Source organism: Callithrix jacchus, chromosome 9 (genome assembly GCF_049354715.1).
Source record: "Callithrix jacchus isolate 240 chromosome 9, calJac240_pri, whole genome shotgun sequence".
In the NCBI taxonomy this organism is placed as follows: Eukaryota; Metazoa; Chordata; class Mammalia; order Primates; family Cebidae; genus Callithrix; species Callithrix jacchus.
Window position 1 is genome coordinate 98,574,408 of NC_133510.1, and position 17,778 is coordinate 98,592,185.

The 17,778-nt window shown below is 38.5% G+C and overlaps 1 protein-coding gene across 3 annotated transcripts in view; it reads left to right on the forward strand.

Annotated features, from left to right (window-relative positions):
• METAP2 (methionyl aminopeptidase 2) overlaps positions 1 to 17,778 on the forward strand; it is a 43,417-nt gene that overhangs the window by 17,849 nt on the left and 7,790 nt on the right. For all 3 annotated transcript variants that reach the window (XM_035257343.3, XM_078337091.1, XM_035257344.3), the window contains exons 5-8: positions 3,344 to 3,505; positions 4,239 to 4,420; positions 5,288 to 5,382; positions 15,072 to 15,168. In XM_035257343.3, coding sequence (XP_035113234.1) covers positions 3,344 to 3,505; positions 4,239 to 4,420; positions 5,288 to 5,382; positions 15,072 to 15,168 — 536 coding nt within the window. The remainder of the gene's footprint in view (positions 1 to 3,343; positions 3,506 to 4,238; positions 4,421 to 5,287; positions 5,383 to 15,071; positions 15,169 to 17,778) is intronic.

A 17,778-nucleotide genomic window follows, 5' to 3' on the forward strand; every position in this document is an offset into this window, starting at 1 on the left:
TTTCTTCTACATTTATTAGGTGATACTATTCTGTAACAAGAGTTTTCTCTATCAACTGGGAATCAACTATAGTTCCATATTATAGGCAGACTTAATATGTGCTTTATTTCTTACCCGTTAAGTACCAGTTTTTAGAGGAAGGACTTTATGTCATATATGCATACATTTTAATTATTACTGGTTTTTTTTTTTTGAGACGGGTCTCATTCTGTTGCCCAGACTGGAGTGCAGTGGTGCAATCTGGGCTCACTACAACCTCTGCCTTACAGGCTCAAGCAGTTCTTATGCCTCAGCCTCCCAGGTAGCTGGGACTACAGGTGTGTACTGTCACACCTGGCTAATTTTCTGTCACCCAGACTGGAATGCAATGGAGAGATCATAACTCAGTTTAGCCTTGATCTCTGGGTTCTCCCACCCATCTCCTGAATAGGTGGGACTACAGGCTTGTGCCAACTTGCCTGGCCAAAGTTTTTTTTTCTTTTTATAGAGATGGAGTCTTTCTATGTTACGTAGGCTGATCTTGAACTTCTGGGCTCAAACAGTCCTCCTGCCTCAGCCTTCCAAATGGCTGGGATTATAGGCATGAGCCACTGCACCTGGAGTATGAGTATCATGTATATACATATACATATACACATATACATACATATATTTATTTATTTTTGGTAGAGACAGGGCTTCACTGTGTCACCCTGGATTGTCTCGAACTGTTGGCCTCACGCAATTCTCCCACTTTGGCCTCCCTAACTGTTGGGATTATTGGAATAAGCCACTCTGCCTGGCTTTAATTTCTATACTTTTGTTTAACTGACTGAGCAAAATAAGATCAAATGTGAGAAAACAATATTCTTTGTTTTTAGGGGGTCTGGAATTAATAGACCCTGACATTAAGTTTCTCATGTTTTTAATAACTTTCAATTTGAATTCAAGACTTTGAGCAAAGGAGTTCTTTAATCCCATTTCTTTTTACTGTATTATTTATTTTTATTTTTAATTTTATTTATTTATTTTTTTGAGACAGAGTCTCACTCTGTTGCCCAGGCTGGAGTGCAGTGGCATGATCTTGGCTCACTGCAACCTCCGCCTCCCAGGTTTAAGTGATCCTCCTACCTCAGCTTACCAAGTAGCTATGACTACAAGCACGTACCACCATGCCCAGCTAATTTTTGTATTTTTAGTAGAGATGGGGTTTCACCATCTTGGCCAGGCTGGTCTTGAACTCTTGACCTCATGATCTGCCCCTCCTTGGCCTCCCAAAGTAGCTAGGATTACAGGCATGAGCCACTATGCCTGGCCATGCCCAGCTAATTTTTTTTTTTTTTTTTTGGTAGAGAAAGAGTCTTCCTGTGTTGCCCAGATTTAGTCTTGAACTATGAGCCTCAAGTGATCCTCCCACCCTGGCCAGGGTCTTTAGTTTAGGGCAGAGTTGAATGAACTTTTTCTTCAAAGGGCATATAGTAAATAATTTAGGCCTTGAGTGTTACTTAGCTTTGCCATTGTAGCATGAAAATAGCTGTAGAACAGGTCTGGCCTGGTGGCTGCCCTCGCATTCCCCTTCTTTTTTTTTTTTAACAAAAAAAAAGAGAAAAAACAGCTATAGACAATACATAAATGAGCGGGCACTTGTTGCAATAACATTTTATTTACAAAACAGACAGCAGGGGAGGCAAATAGGAGTAATTCCAGGAAGGTATCACTTTTATACTTGTGTAATTTATACTCAGTGATCACTATGTTGCAAACTGTGTATTCAGTATTTAAGAATGTGAGAAAATTGTAACAGATTAAAAAAAAATCATGTTAAAGCAGTTAATGTTTTTCCTACTTACAGGGAGTCATGGATCTCATTCCTAGATACTGAATAAAAAATTCTCAGTGGCTCATGCCTATAATCCCAACACTTTGAGAGGCCAAGGCAGGTGGATCCCCGAGGTCAGGAGTTCAAGATCAGCTTGGCCAGCATGGTGAAACCCTGTATCTACTAAAAATACAAAAATTAACCAGGCGTGCACTAGCACGCCTGTAATCTCAGCTACTCAGGAGGCTGAGACAGGAGAATCGCTTGAACCCAGGAGGCAGAGGTTGCAGAATGCCAGGATTGTGCCACTGCACTCCATCCTGGATGACAGAGCGAGATTCCATCTCAAAAAAAAAAAAAATAACAAAAATCTGTCAGGTGGGGTGGCTAATGCCTATACTCTCAGCCACTTGGGAGGCTGAGGCAGGAGTATCACTTAAGGCCAGGAGTTCAAGATTAGCCTGGACAATATAGCAAGACCTCATCTCTTGAAAAAAAAAATTTTTTTTTAAGTTAGCTAAGTGTGGTGGTATGCACCTGTTTATTCCCAGCTGCTTGAGAAGCTGAGGCAGAAAGAACCTAGGAGTTTGAGGATGCAGTGAGGTATGATCCCATCACTGCATCTGCCTGGGTGACAGAGTGAGACCCTGTCTCTTTGTCTCTTCTCTCCCCCGCCCCAAGACAGAGTTTCAGTCTTAGGCCCAGGCTGGAGTGAAGTGATGCGATGTCAGCTCACTGCAGCCTCCACCCCCCAGGTTCCAGCGATTCTCCTGCCTCAGCCTCCAGAGTAGCTGGGACTACAGGTGCTTGCCACCATGCCCGGCTAATATTTGTATTTTTATTAGAGATGGGGTTTCACCATGTTGGCCAGGCTGGTCTCAAACTCCTGACCTCAGGTGATCCACTTGCCTCAGCCTCCCAAAGTACTGGGATTACAGGCCTGAGCCACTGCCCCCAGCTGAGACCCTATCTTTTAAAACAAAAAGAAATTTGTTAGCACTGGCAGTTTTAAAATGTGAGCCATGTCTCTCAAGGAAGAACACCTCTTATATATAAAAACAATTAGAAAAACCCTACAGAAGCATATAATATGTGTTTTGAGGAAGTATATGCAGATTTTCAGGTCAGTTTCTTGGATTAGTATTTATCCTGTTGGCACAGCTCCTTTGAAGTCTAAAGCATTTATGACCTCAAGTGGAAGGATGACTTTTTCCTACCTACTCTGATTCTAGGACTCTTTTCAGACTGTTCTGACTCTTTTGTTATCTTTTTGTGTTGTCAGGGTATTAGTTCCTCTGACTATGAATGAAATATCACAGGATATTTTTCGTCCCTTATGAGTCTTAAAAAGGTTTTAACTTCATTTATTTGGGTTGGTTGCAAGTGTTTGACTTTTTGTATTTCAGAAACTTTGTTGACATAAACTGAGTATGTAATGTAGTTTTATTTGAACTGTCTCATTACTTAGTATAGTTTTATCTCCCTCAGCTTTTATGCTTGTTCCGCTGTCTTAATGACTAATAGTACGCTATACCCACTCTAAAGGCGAACAGCTGCTTGGAGAACTACAAGTGAAGAAAAGAAAGCATTAGATCAGGCTAGTGAAGAGATTTGGAATGATTTTCGAGAAGCTGCAGAAGCACATCGACAAGTTAGAAAATACGTAATGAGCTGGATCAAGCCTGGGATGACAATGATAGAAATCTGGTAAAAGGAATACTTTTTTGTAAGAACATGATTTAAAAAAAATTTTATAAGTACTAACTCACCAATTGTAATGTTTGGCTTTCCTTACCACTTTGCTAAATCTTTAAGTAAAGGTTATAGAAATGTCTTCTACATTATTTTAGTGCCACTATGAGAAAACCATGGAGAGGAGTACCCACTGGCACTCCAGCCACTCTGTTTTGTGCACATGTAGTCATTACTGATTCTTATTTTCCATCCGGAAATCTTTTATTTTGCTATCTAATAATTCATACTAAGAAATACAAAATTACTGGAGCAGTTGCTTAAATACAGAACATGATGATAATGCAGTAAGACAAAGTAATTATTTCTCTAGTTTTTCCTTTTGAGAAATGATTAGTGTAACATGTAATTCTCTGATTCCTACAATTTAAAAAATATTCAACATGAACAAATAAGGTCAGCATTTAAATTGGTCTAAATTAGACTCTTATTTTCTAGTAAATTTAGTTAAAAGTGGATTGTGTTTTTTCTGAGTTTCTGGTGGAATCAAATTTCTTGTCTTCTAAAGATGAACTGTTTTCATAGCATCAGAGAACTATTTATTTATATTCAGAAAGTGCTCAGATCATTCCCAGAAAGTATTTAAGATTTTTCATTAACTTTTGGGATGTGATGAGCTATATGGTATTAATATACAAGAGTAAGAATACAAAATTAAACAAATTCCCTTTTTTTTTGTTTGTTTTAGTGAAAAGTTGGAAGACTGTTCACGCAAGCTAATAAAAGAGAATGGATTAAATGCAGGCCTGGCATTTCCTACTGGATGTTCTCTCAATAATTGTGCTGCCCATTATACTCCCAATGCTGGTGATACAACAGTATTACAGTATGATGACATCTGTAAAATAGACTTTGGAACACATATAAGTGGTAAATTCTTACAGAAAATAACTACCCCAGCCTCCTCCTGAAAACTCTAGTTTTTGTTTCTGTTAAATGGAGTGATAAATAAATACTGAACTCCCGAATTTTGTTCTTGCTTCCTCACTTCATTGGTAAAGGTGTGTTGAGGCAGATTTTAAAGAAAAACGTAGTGTAGTTATAAGGAGAGAGAAGCAGTTGTGAGATTTACTTCAAAGCATACTACTAAAGTGGAATGAAATGTTGGGTAGTTGAGGTTTATTACCCTTTGTATCAAGGCGTGAAAGACATCATCTTCCCTTTCTTCATTCAGGTCATTGTTTCATACCTCTTTTATTCAAATAATAACATTTATATGGTATATTTAAGTTTATCAGCCTTTATATACATGTTTACTTTCCAAATTTCTCCAAAACCCGATCAGGTAAGCACCTCGTTACCTCACTTACAAGCGAGAAAGCAAGCTTAGATGAAATACTTAGCTAAGGTTTCACTACATTGGAAAGTACTATGTTCAGAGCCCTGTATACTTTCTCTGCCCTGTGTTGCTATTCCTCATTTCCTTAGTCTTTTCTTGCATTCATTTTGTTTCTGTTTATATGTTTGTATAACTGCCAGGGTGAGCACTGAATGGATGCTGTCTTGGAGTAATATATACTAACTCTGTAGTTATTCCTTTTTATTCTGAATTATTTGTATATTTCTACTTTTTGTCTCTTTGATTATGAATAATCTCTGGGTATTTGGAATACAGCCTTTATTTGAGCCTTCATTCTGTTTTTCTGTTAAACTTGCAAGATCAATAGAATAAATGCTATAAAGTAGATAAATTGACTAGCTGATAACTAAAATTAAAAGAGGTATTTTCTCTTTCAGGTAGGATTATTGATTGTGCTTTTACCGTCACTTTTAATCCCAAATATGATGCATTATTAAAAGCTGTAAAAGATGCTACTAACACTGGAATAAAGGTATGTGATCTCTAAGCACCATTTCATTCACGTATTTTGAGCACTTTAAGGTCTTTTAAACACAGCATTTAAGTACTTTTAAGGCCTGTTTAAAGTCTTTGAGTAATTAAGATGAATAAAACTGATCCATTGCTCTATCATTTTAAGCGAGTAATTGTATTATAGTGTGCCAAAGGTGTTTTGTTTTGTTTTTCCCCTGTTAAAATTTATTACAACAGAATTTGGATCTATATTTGCCTGTCAGTCGGCAATGATTATTTTTGTGTGTGTGTGTGGATTTTTTTAGAACAATTTTAAGTTCGCAGCAAAATTGAACAGAAAGTGCAGAAATTTCCCATATACTCTCCCCTCCCCAACTTCTTCTATTGTCAACATCCCTACCACATGGGTATATTTGTTAAAATCATTTGGACCAATATTGACCACATCACAGTTGTTCAAAGTTTGTAGTTTACATTAGGGTTCATTCTCAGTATTATGCATTCTAAGGGGTTTGAAATATATAATGACATGCATCTACCATTATAGTATCATATAGAGTATTTTCACTCCCACCAAAATCATCTGTGCTCACCTGATTCAGACTTATTCATTCCTCTTTTTCCACCAAGCCCTGGTACAGCCCAGCTTTTCTCCATGTAATTTTATTTTTTGGAGGGGGGTACAATTAAAATAGACATTACATAAAATTTACCATGTGAACTTTTTTTTTTTGAGATGGAGTCTGTCTTTGCCCAGGCTGGAGCGCAGTGGTATAGTCTTGGCTCACGGCAACCTCCGCCTCCTGGGTTCAAGCAATTCTCCTACCTCAGCCTCCTGAGTAGCTGGGACTGCAACTGCCTGCCGCCATGTCTGACTAATTTTTGTATTTGTAGTAGAGACGGGATTTCACCATATTGGCCAGGCTGGTCTTGAACTCCTGACCTTGTGATCTGCCTGCTTCAACCTCTCAAAGTGCTGAGATTATAGGTTTGAGCCACCCACACCCAGCCATTTTTCAGTATGTTGTTCATTGGTATTAAGTAAACTTAAAATATTGTGCAACCATCATTATCATTCATCTCTGTTTACTCTTTTTATGTTGTAAAACTGAAAACTCAGTACTCATTAAACAATAACTCCCAATTTCCTCTTCTACCCCTACCCTGGTAACCACCATTCTACTGTATATGATTTTAAATATGTAGTATTTGTGATTTTGTGACTGGTTATTTCACTTAGCACAGTGTACTCAAGGTTCACCTATGTTGTAGCATATGTCAGAATAAAGGAAGTAAATTCTGACTTACGCTACAACACATTTTTATATACCACATTTTTGCTTATCCATTCATCCATTGATGGACACTTGGATTGCTCCCGTGAGTTAGCTATTGTGAATACTGCTGCTATGAATATGGGTGTACAAATATCTCTTCAAGATCTATTTTCAGTTCTTTTGGGTATATTCAGAAGTGGATTTGTTGAATCAGCTGGTAATTACATTTTTAAAAAACTTTTTGAGTATCTTCTATACTGCTTTCCACGATGGCTCTACCATTTTACATTCAAAAGTATAGTACTTATTTTACAGTACAAAAGGAAGGGTTCTAATTTTTCCATTTCTTCACTAATGCTATTTTCTGGGTAGTGTTTTATATCTTTGGAGAAATGTCCATTCAAGTTTTTTTGCCCATTTTCATTTTTTTTTTTTAATTAAAAAAAAAGTAGAGATTGGGGGTCTTGCTATGTTACCCAGGTAGGTCTTGAATTCCTGGGCTCAAGCCATCCCCTCACCTCGGCCTCCCACAGTGCTGGGATTACAGGCATGAGCCACTGTACCCAGCTCGTTGCCTATTTTTGAATTGAGTCATTTGTTGTTGAGTTTTAGGAATTCTGTATAGATTCTGGATATTAATCCTGTATCAGATATATTATTTGAAAAATTTTTTTTGTCATTTTGTGGGTTGCCTTTTTACTCCAGATACTGTGTTTTGAAGGATAAAATGTTTTAATTTTTATAACATCCAGTTTGTCTATTTTTCCTTTTGTTGCCTGTGCCTTTGGTGTCATATCCAATAAATCATTGCTAAATCTAATGTCAAAACTTTTATGCTGTTTCCTTTTAAGGTATTTATAGTTTCAGGTCTTAAACTTAGGTCTTTGCTCCATTTTGAGTTAATTTTTTATATGGTGTTAAGTGAAGGTCCATATGTTTTGTGTGCACTTGTCCAGTTTTCCCAGCACCATTTGTTAAGACTGTTCTTTTGCTACTGAATGGTCTTGACACCCTTGTTAAAGCTCATCTGGGCCAGGCACAGTGGCTCATGCATGTAATCTCAGCACTTTTGGAGGCCTAGGTAGGAGAATCACTAGCTCCGGAGTTAAAGACCAGCCTGCGCAAGATAGCAAGACCCCATCTCTACAAAAATTTAAACGAATTAGCCAGGTGTAATGGTGCACCCTTGTGTTCCCAGCTACTCAGGAGGCTCTGGTAGGAGGATCATGTGAGCCCAGGGTGATTGAGGTTACAGTGAGCCAAGATTACGCCACTGTATTCCATCCTGGGTGACAAAGCAAGACCCTGTCCAAAAAAAAAAAAAGGAATCATTTGTCTTTGTAAATGAGGGTTTATTTCTGAGCTCTTCATTTTGTTTTATGGGTTTACATGTCTGTCTTTATGCTAGTACCACACTGGGTTTTGTTTTTTTTTTTTGGTTTGGTTTGGTTTTGGTTTTTAGACAGGGTCTTGCTCTGTTATCCAGGCTGGATCACAGTGGCATGATCTTGACTCACTGCAGCTTGTACCTCCTGGGCCTAAGCAATTCTCCTACCTCATCCTCCTGAGTAGTTGGGACTACAGGCTCGTGCCACCATACCCAGCAATTTTATTTTTTATAAAAACAAGTCTCACTGTGTTGCCCAGGTTGGCCTTGAACTCCTGATCTCAAGCAGTCCTCCCGCCTCAGCCTCCCAGAGTGCTGGGATTATAGGCATTAACCACTGTGCCTGATGTCCATACTGTTTTGATTACTATAGCTATATAGTAAGTTTTGAAATTGAAAAGTGTAAATTCTCCATCTTTGTTCTTTTTCAAAATTGTTTGGCTATCTAGGATGTCTTGGGATTCCATATAAATTTAGGATTTTTTTTTTTTGCAAAAACCACCAAATGGATTTTGATAGGGATTGTGTTGAATGTGTAAATGGCTTCAGATGGTATTGGTATTTTAACAATAAGTCTTCTAATCCATAGACATGAGATGTTGTATTAGTCCATTTTCATACTGCTATAAAGAAATACCTGAGACTGAGTAATTCATGAAGGAAAGAAGTGTAGTTATTTACAGTTCCACATGGCTGGGGAGGCCTTAGGAAACAGAATCGAGGTGAAAGGCAAAGAGGAAACAAGGACCTTCTTCACATGGCAGCAGGAGAGAGAACTGCAAGAGAGGAAACGTCAGTTGCTTATAAAACTATCAGGGCTTGTAAGAACTTCTATTATGAGACCAACATGGGGGAACCATCCTCATGATCCTGTCATCTCCCTCCCTTGACACATGGCGATTACAATTTGAGATGAGATTTGGACGAAGACACAGACCATATTGGATGTGTTACCATTTATGTCTTTAATTTAGTTCAACAACGTTTTGTAGTTTTCATTGTACGCCTTTCACTTTCTTGGTTAATTCCTAATTTTTTTTTTTTGAGCTATTGTTAATGGAATTATTTTTGTAATTTCCTTTGCAGAATGCCCATTGTTAGTATGTAGAAATGCAACTGATTTTTACATTTGATTTTGTATCCTGTTCTTGGTTGAATTCATTTATTCTGACACTTTTGTGTGGAATCTTTAGGGTTTTCCACAGGTAAGATCATGTAGTCTGTGAACAAAGATGGTTTTACTTCCTTCCCAATTTAGATGCCTTTTTGCTTTTTTCTTGCCTGATTGTTCTGACCTATGTTGAGTAAAACCGGCAGAAGTGGGTAGTCTTCCTTGCTTTGTTTGTGATCTTAGAGGAAAGCTTTCAATCTTTCATCATTGAGTATGATGTTAGCTATAGGTTTTTCATAGATGGCTTTTAGTATTATATTGAGGTGTTTTACTTCTGTTCTTAGTTTGTTGATTCTTTTCATCATGAAAGGATGTTGAATTTTGTCAGATGCTTTTTTTGCATCTATTCAGATGGTCATGTGGTTATTTTTCTTCATTCTGTTAATCTGTTTTTCATATGTTGAACCATCTGTGAATTTCATGAATAAATCCCACTAAGTCGTGGTGTGTATTTCTTTTAATGTGTAATTGAATTTGATATGCTTTTTTTTTTTTTTGAAACAAGAGTCTTGCTCTGTCACCCAGGCTGGAGTGCAGTGGTGCAATCTCAGCTCACTGCATCCTCTGCCTCCCGGGTTCAAGTGATTCTCCTGCCTCAGTCTCCCAAGTAGCTGGGATTACAGGAATGGGCCGCCACACCCAGCTAATTTTTTTGTGATTTTAGTAAAAACAGTTTAACCCTATTAGCTGGGGTGGGCTCAATCTCCTCGTGATCCACCTACCTTGGCCTCTCAGAGCACTAGGATTATAGGTGAGCCACCATGCCGGCCAGGCTTGCTAATATTTTGTGAAGGATTTTGCATCATTGTTCATAAGAATATTGTAGTTTTCTTATGGTGTCTTTGTCTGACTTTGATATCAGAGTAGTGCTGGTTTCATATATAAACACTTAGAAAGTATTCTCTTCAGGTTTTTAGAAAAGTTTGAGGATTGGTATTAGTTCTTTAAATGTTTGGTAGAGTTAACCACTGAAAGCCATCAGGTTCAAGGTTTTCCTTTGTTAGGTTTCGGGTTTTTTTTTTCTTTTTTTTTTTTTTTTGAGATAGGGTCTCATTTGTTACCCAGGCTGGAGTACAGTGATATGAACACGGTTCTCTGCAGCCTTGACCTCCTGGGCTCAAGCAGTCCTCCTGCCTTAGCTTCCAAGTAGCCAGGACCACAGGCATATACCACTACATCCAGCTAATTTTTAAAGTAAAATAAAATTTAAAATTTTTTTATAGATACGGAGTCTTACTATCTTGCCCAGGGTGATCTGGAACTCCTGGTCACAAACCATCCTGCCACCTTGGCGTTGAGATTACAGGCATGAGCCACTATGCCTGGCCTAACAATTCTTTTAAATACATAAGTCTCTTGAATTATGTACAAAATAGAATATGGAGTTAGAAACCAAAGTTATACATAATACTAGCTCTTAGAATAAAAGTAAGTCATGTGAAAAACAAATAGTGTTTGCAGACCATTGTTATAATAGTACTAGTTGTTTCCACTGCCCATTTATTTACTTTTAAAAAAAAATTCATGTGGCTTCAAGTTACTATATAGTATTCTTTGCAGAGCATTTCCTTTTTTTGGAGACCGAGTCTTGGTCTATCACCCAGGCTGGAGTGTAATGGAGTGATCTTGGCTCATTGCAACCTCCACCTCCCGGGTTGAAGTGATTCTCCTGCCTCAACCTCTCGAGTAGCTGGGATTACAGGCACATGCCACCACACCCGGCTAATTTTTGTATTTTTAGTAGAGACAGGGTTTCACCGTGTTAGCCAGGATGGTCTTGAACTCCTGACCTCATGATTCACCCGCTTCGGCCTCCCAAAGTGATGGGATTACAGGCATGAGCCACCTTGACATCCTCCCACCTCTGTTCCCCAAGTAGCTGAAACTATAGGCATGTGCCACAATGCTTTGCGAATTTTTAAAACTTTTTTGAAGAGATGGGGGTCTCACTTTGTTGGCCAGGCTGGTCTTGAATTCCTGGGTTCAAGTGATTCCCACCTCGGCCTTCCAATGTGCTGGGATCACAGACATGAGCCACCACACCCAGCCTGATTTCTTTCTCACTTTTGAAGGACAGTTTTCCCAGATAAGATTCATGGGTGACAACTTTCTTTTAGTTAGCACTTTAAATATGTTGCACTGTTGCCTTCTAGCCTCTGAAGTTTCAAGTGGGAAAGGTGCTTAAGTCTAATTGAGCATTCCTTGTATATAGTGAATCACTTCTTTCTTGTTGCTTTCATGTTTTCCTCTTTGTCCTTTAGAAAGTTTTTTTTTCTACTTTAGGTTCTGGGGTACATGTGTAGATCATACATGATTGTTGCATAGGTACATACATGGCAAGGTGGTTTGCCGCCTCCATCCCCGTCACCTATATCTGGCATTTCTCCCCATGTTATTCCTCCCCAACCTTCCCACCCTCTGCTGTTTCTCTCCTAGCCACCCCAACAGACCCCAGTGTGTGATGCTCCCCTCCCTGTGTCCATGTGTTCTCATTCTTCAACACCTGCCTATGAGTGAGAACATGCAGTGTTTGATTTTCTGTTCTTGTGTCAGTTAGCCAAGATGATAGTTTCCAGATTCATCCATGTCCCTACAAAGGACTCGAACTCATTGTTTTTTATGGCTACATAGTATTCCTTGATGTATATGTGCCACATTTTTGTTGTCCAGTCTATCATCGATGGGCATTTGGGTCTTTGCTATTATACACAGGGCTGCAATGAACATTCGTGTGCATGTGTCTTTATAGTAGAATGATTTATAGTTCTTTGGGTATATACCCAGTAATGAAAATTGCTAGGTCAAATGGAATTTCTATTTCTAGATCCTTGAGGAATCGCCACACTGTCTTCCACATGGTTGAACTAATTTACACTCCCACCAACAGTGTAAAAGTGTTCCTTCCTATTTTTTCACATCCTCTGCAGCATCTGTTGTCTCCAGATTTTTTAATGAGCGTCATTCTGACTGGCGTGAGGTGGTATCTCAGTGTGGTTTTGATTTGCATTTCACTAATGACCAGTGGTGGTGAGCATTTTTTCATATGTTTGTTGGCCTCATATATGTCTTCTTTTGAAAAGTGTCTGTTCATATCCTTTGCCCACTTTTGAATGGGTTTGTTTGTTTGTTTCTTGTAAATCTGTTTTTGTTCTGTAGATTCTGGATATTAGCCCTTTGTCAGATAGGTAGATTGTAAATTTTTTTTCCCAATCTGTTGGTTGCTGGTTTACTCTAATGATTCTTTCTTTTTCTGTGCAGAAGCTGTGGAGTTTAATTAGATCCCATTTATCTATTTTGGCTTTTGTTGCCAATGCATTTGGTGTTTTGGTCATGAAGTCCTTGCCTATGACTATGTCCTGAATGGTTTTGCCTAGGTTTTCTTCTAGGGTTTTTATGATGTTAGGTCTTATGTTTAAGTCTTTAATGTATCTAGAGTTAATTTTAGTGTAAGATATAAGGAAGGGGTCCAGTTTCAGCTTTCTGCACATGGCTAGCCAGTTTTCCCAACACCATTTATTAAACAGGGAATCCTTTCCCCATTTCTTGTTTTTGTCAGGTTTGTAAAAGATCAGATGGTTGTAGATATGTGGCATTACTTCTGAGGCCTCTGTTCTGTTCCATTGGTTTATATCTCTGTTTTGGTACCAGTACCATGCTCTTTTGATTCCTGTAGACTTGTAGTATAGTTTGAAGTCAGGTAGCTTGATGCCTCCAGCTTTGTTCTTTTTGCTTAGGATTGTCTTGGCTATGCGGGCCCTCTTTGGTTCCATATGAAGTTTAAGGTGGTTTTTTCCAGTTCTGTGAAGAAGGTCATTGGTAGCTTGATGGAGATAGCATTGAATCTATAAATTACTTTGGGCAGTATGGCCATTTTCACGATATTGATTCTTCCTAACCATGAGCATGGAATGTTTTTCCATCTGTTGGTGTCCTCTCTTATTTCCTCGAGCAATGGTTTGTAGTTGTCCTTGAAGAGGTCCTTTACATCCTTTGTTAGTTGTATTCCTAGGTATTTTATTCTCTTTGTAGCAATTGTGAATGGTAGTTTGCTCTTGATTTGGCTCTCTTTTAGTCTATTATTGGTGTATAGGAATGCTTGTGATTTCTGCACATTGATTTTGTATCTTGAGACTTTGGCGAAGTTGCTTATCAGTTTAAGGAGATTTTGGGCTGAGACAGTGGGGTCTTCTAAATATACAATCATGTCGTCTGCAAATAGAGACATTTGACTTCCTCCTTTCCTAATTGAATACCCTTTATTTCTGTTTCCTGCCTGATTGCTCTGACTAGAACTTCCAATACCATATTGAATAGGAGTGGTAAGAGAGGGCATCCTTGTTTAATGCCAACTTTAAGGGAGTTTTGTCTGGAGAATTTTTTTTGAGTTCATCTTTTTTGGAGTTCTTTGAACTTCTTATATGTTTATATACATATTCTTGTATTTCATCAAATTTGGGGAGTTTTCAGCCATTATTTTTTCAAATATTCTGCTTCCCTTCTCCTTCTGAAAGTTTCCGTAATGCATATATAGGTCTACTTTTGATATACAGGTCCCTGAGGTTCTGTTCACTTTAATCTTTTTTTTTAATCTTAGACTTGATAATTTCCCTTGTGCTTACCTTCAAGTTTGCTGGGTTTTTTTGCCTTCTCAAATACTTTTGAATTCTTCTTGTGAATTTTTCATTTTAGTTATTGTACTTTTCAACTACAGAAATTTTTTTTTTGTTTTAGGTTTTCTATTTCTTTGTTGATATTTTCATTTTGTTCATATATTTTTTTTTTTTTTTTTACTCTTTCATTGTTTTCCTTTAATTTCTTAAGCATCTTTAGAAGAATTGTTTTGAAGTGTTTGTCTAGTAGTAGATCTGCCATCAGGGTTTTTTTTTTCAGGGATAGTTTCTGTCGATTTATTATTTTCCTTTGAATGGGTGTTCTTATTTCCTTGTAGGCCTTCTTTTTGTTGAACACTGCATGTTTGAATGTAATATGGTAATTCTGGAAATCAGATATTCCCCCTTCCCCAGCAATTACTTTAGATTTTTTTGTTTTGTTTTGTTTTGTTTTTGATTCTTGTCGGCAGTCTCTGCCAAGGATCCACCTGAGGTGTACACTTTAGGTTTTCTCAGGTCTTTCCCTGGGCGTATGTACTCACTTTAAAATTTTCTTGTACATGCAGTTGTTTTTGAATGACCTGGTCTTTAATATCTGACCCCCAAAGGGAGAGAAAAAGAAAAATGAGTGTGGGCTGGAGGCCAGGCCAAGTGTGAGGGAGTGGAGGGGAAAGAGTGCTCACCACTTGGAAATACCCTATAAGTCACTTCGGCCAGAGGGGTAGGGACTGAGGTTTGCAACTACGAGGGCAGATGCAACAACAGTGGCCACTTCTATATCTGCACCTTGTGACCAGGAGCAGCAACCAGGGATCGCTAGCATTTAGGACAAAGTCTGTTTTGCCTACCCAGATACCCCCAAGCTGTGTACATGTTGTTCCAGGAACACAAGCCAACCATGAGCTTATGGAAGGGTGGGTAGTGGCACTGCTACTGTGCTGAGAGCTAAAATGGATGGAAATTAAACACATTTGACCATCCCATTATTCCCCTGGAAATTGCAAGGCTTCAGTAGACTCCAGAGTTCCCAAGTAGTTACATCAGACAGATTTTGTCAGTGCAGTTGTTGTCTATGTAGGGAGACAGATTCCTGGTGCTTAGTACTTCACCATCCTCCCTTAATCCTCTGCAAAGTATTTTAAACAGGAAGTTATAATGCACAAAGCAGTTTTTCTGATTCTCCCTTATTTTTATGTTATAAAAAAAAAGTTGCTATGAAAATTTTTCACTTGAATAATCAAGCATGCATTATTCTTTTTTTAGTGTGCTGGAATTGATGTTCGTCTATGTGATGTTGGTGAGGCCATCCAAGAAGTTATGGAGTCCTATGAAGTTGAAATAGATGGGAAGACATATCAAGGTATGTTCTTTTAAAATGTATCTTATTTTGCAATTGAGTTTTACAAACTATTGCTGAGTGCTTTCTTTGGGTTAGCTGCTTCATGTTTATATCTTGGAAATACAAGGAAAGAAAATGGGGAAATGACCTGCTTAGAGCATGGTAGGAGTACTGCTATAACTAACTGGAAACTATTGCCAAGCCACTCTGTTAGTGATAAATACCTGAGGAATTATCCTAGGGCAGCCAAGATTTGGAGCAGATTTTCTGTGACTAGTCAAATCAAGACTGAGAGAAGCCAGGACTCTTGCCATTGATGACTCCTCATTGTGATTTTTTGATGTTGTTTTTTGGTTTGTTTGTTTTTTAAAGACAGCATCTCACTCTGTCATCCAGGCTGGAGCTCAGTGGTGCAGTCATGGCTAACTGTAGCTTCAACCTCCCAGGCTTAAGCAATCTTCCTACCTTAGCCCTCCCAGGTATCTGGGACTACAGGTGTCCAGTCCTTTCTTTTTAAGACAGAGTCTGCTGGGCATGGTGGTTCATGCCTATAATCCCAGCACTTTGGGAAGCCGAGGCAGGTGGGTCATCTGAGGTCAGGAGTTCAAGACCAGCCTGACCAACATGGTGAAACCCCATCTCTACTAAATACAAAAAAACCTAGCTGGTCGTGATGGCACACAACTGTAATCCCAGCTACTTGGGAGGCTGAGGCAGTAGAATCACTTGAACCTGGGAGGCAGAGGTTGTAGTGAGATGAGATTGTGCTATTGCACTGCAGCCTGGGTGACTGAGTGAGACTTCATCTGAAAAAAAGACAGTCTTCCTCTGTTGTCCAGGCAGGAGTACAGTGGCATGGTCACAGCTCAACCCCCTTGCTCAAGCACTCCACCTCTCAGCCTCCGGAGTGGCTGGGACTACAGATGTGCAGTATCACTCCTGGCTAATTTTTTTATTTCTTTAAAAATAGAGACGGGTTTCACCATATTGCCCAGGCTGATCTCAACTTGCAGTCCAGGTTCAGGTGATCGTCCGCCTGCCTTGACCTCCCAAAGTGCTGGGATTACAGGCATTAACCACTGCTCCCAACCCAGTCTTATACTCTTAAACAATAGCTAGTCTTTCTTTGCAGCTGTTTCATTTCCTTACTTTTTTATTTCTATTTCTCTTTATTTCTAATATATATGCTTTTTTATATCAAGATATTCTGACATTTCAATGTTCTTCATGGTTTCATTTCCCTTCCTCCTGCCTAGACTCTGTCAGCAGCTTTAATTCTTCTCTCTCATCTGTATCTTTAACTTCCTTATTACTTTGATTTTCAGATAGTCTCTTAAAGATCTCTAATCCTGTGAACACAAGTGCAAAGCAGTTTGTTTGTTTATTTATTTGTTGAGACAGAGTCTCACTCTGTTGCCCAGACTGGAATGCAGTGGTGCATTTTTGGCTCACTACAAGCTCAGCCTCCCAGAGTAGTTGGGATTACAGGTGTGTGTCACTATGCCCGGCTAATTTTTGGATTTTTTTTTTCCCATGTTGGTCAGGCTGATCTTGAACTCCTGACCTGAGATGATCTGCCCACCTTGGCCTCCTAAAGTGTTGGGGTTACAGGCATGAGCCACTATGCCCAGCTCAGAATACTCTTGATGTTACTCACTTAGGTAGGAGGTGTGGCGTAGTGAAGAAAACATACTTTAGGTTCAGGCAGTTTTTACTTGGAGTCTTAGATAAATCCTATAACCTGAATACCCAAGTTTGTTGACTGTAATAGGATTAATGGCATCTAGTTTATTTTGAGAAATGTAAATTATATGATGGTGCTGGAATTTATTAAGTATTCAACAATTATTTGTTATTCTTTCCCCTTCTCACCTCAGTTCTGGGATTAGTGCCACAAATACAATGCTTATTCAGGTTCTTCTCAAATTGTTCTTCATATCTCAGGAAATTACTTACCTGATAAGAAAAATACAAGCCTAACACTGTTTAACTTTTTTGCCATGTTGCATAAAGAAAACCCCACCTTCTCCCTATTCTTATGTCTTTTTCTCTCTTCTTCAAGGAAGAAATATTCTTTTATGTAGCATTTTCTTTTTTTTATTTTTTAAATTGTTAATTCAAACACTGCTTTAAGGATCTTTTCAGTGTAAATCCTCCCACCTCCTTTGAGATACCATCTTATTACCCCTTTTCTCTACATACTCAGCCTTTCCCCAGTGGCTCCTCTCAGTGTTAAAGCATGTGTGGAAGAGAATAAAAATCCTAGCACTAGATATTCTTCCATGACTCACATATTCTACTTTTGGCTTTTACTTACTGTTATGTGAAATTTTTAGAATTCATTTCTACATTAAGACATGGCTTAAATTTACTATGTTTAAGGGTGAACATACTTTTCTTTGTGTCCTAGTCAAAGCCATAGGAGAGCCAAAAGATTTTTAAAGGCTAGAATTTAGAATATCCGATTTCCAGTTTGCTTTTCTTTGGAAAATGTTTTGTCTAGTTCTTTAAATAGCTTATAACCAGTTTTAGGACTTGCTGCTTCTATTAACACTTTATGAGCTCCCCAGAAGAAAGATTCTTACCCCAAAGGAAGCTGAGATTAAGAGCATAAATGCCAAGTTAATTTGA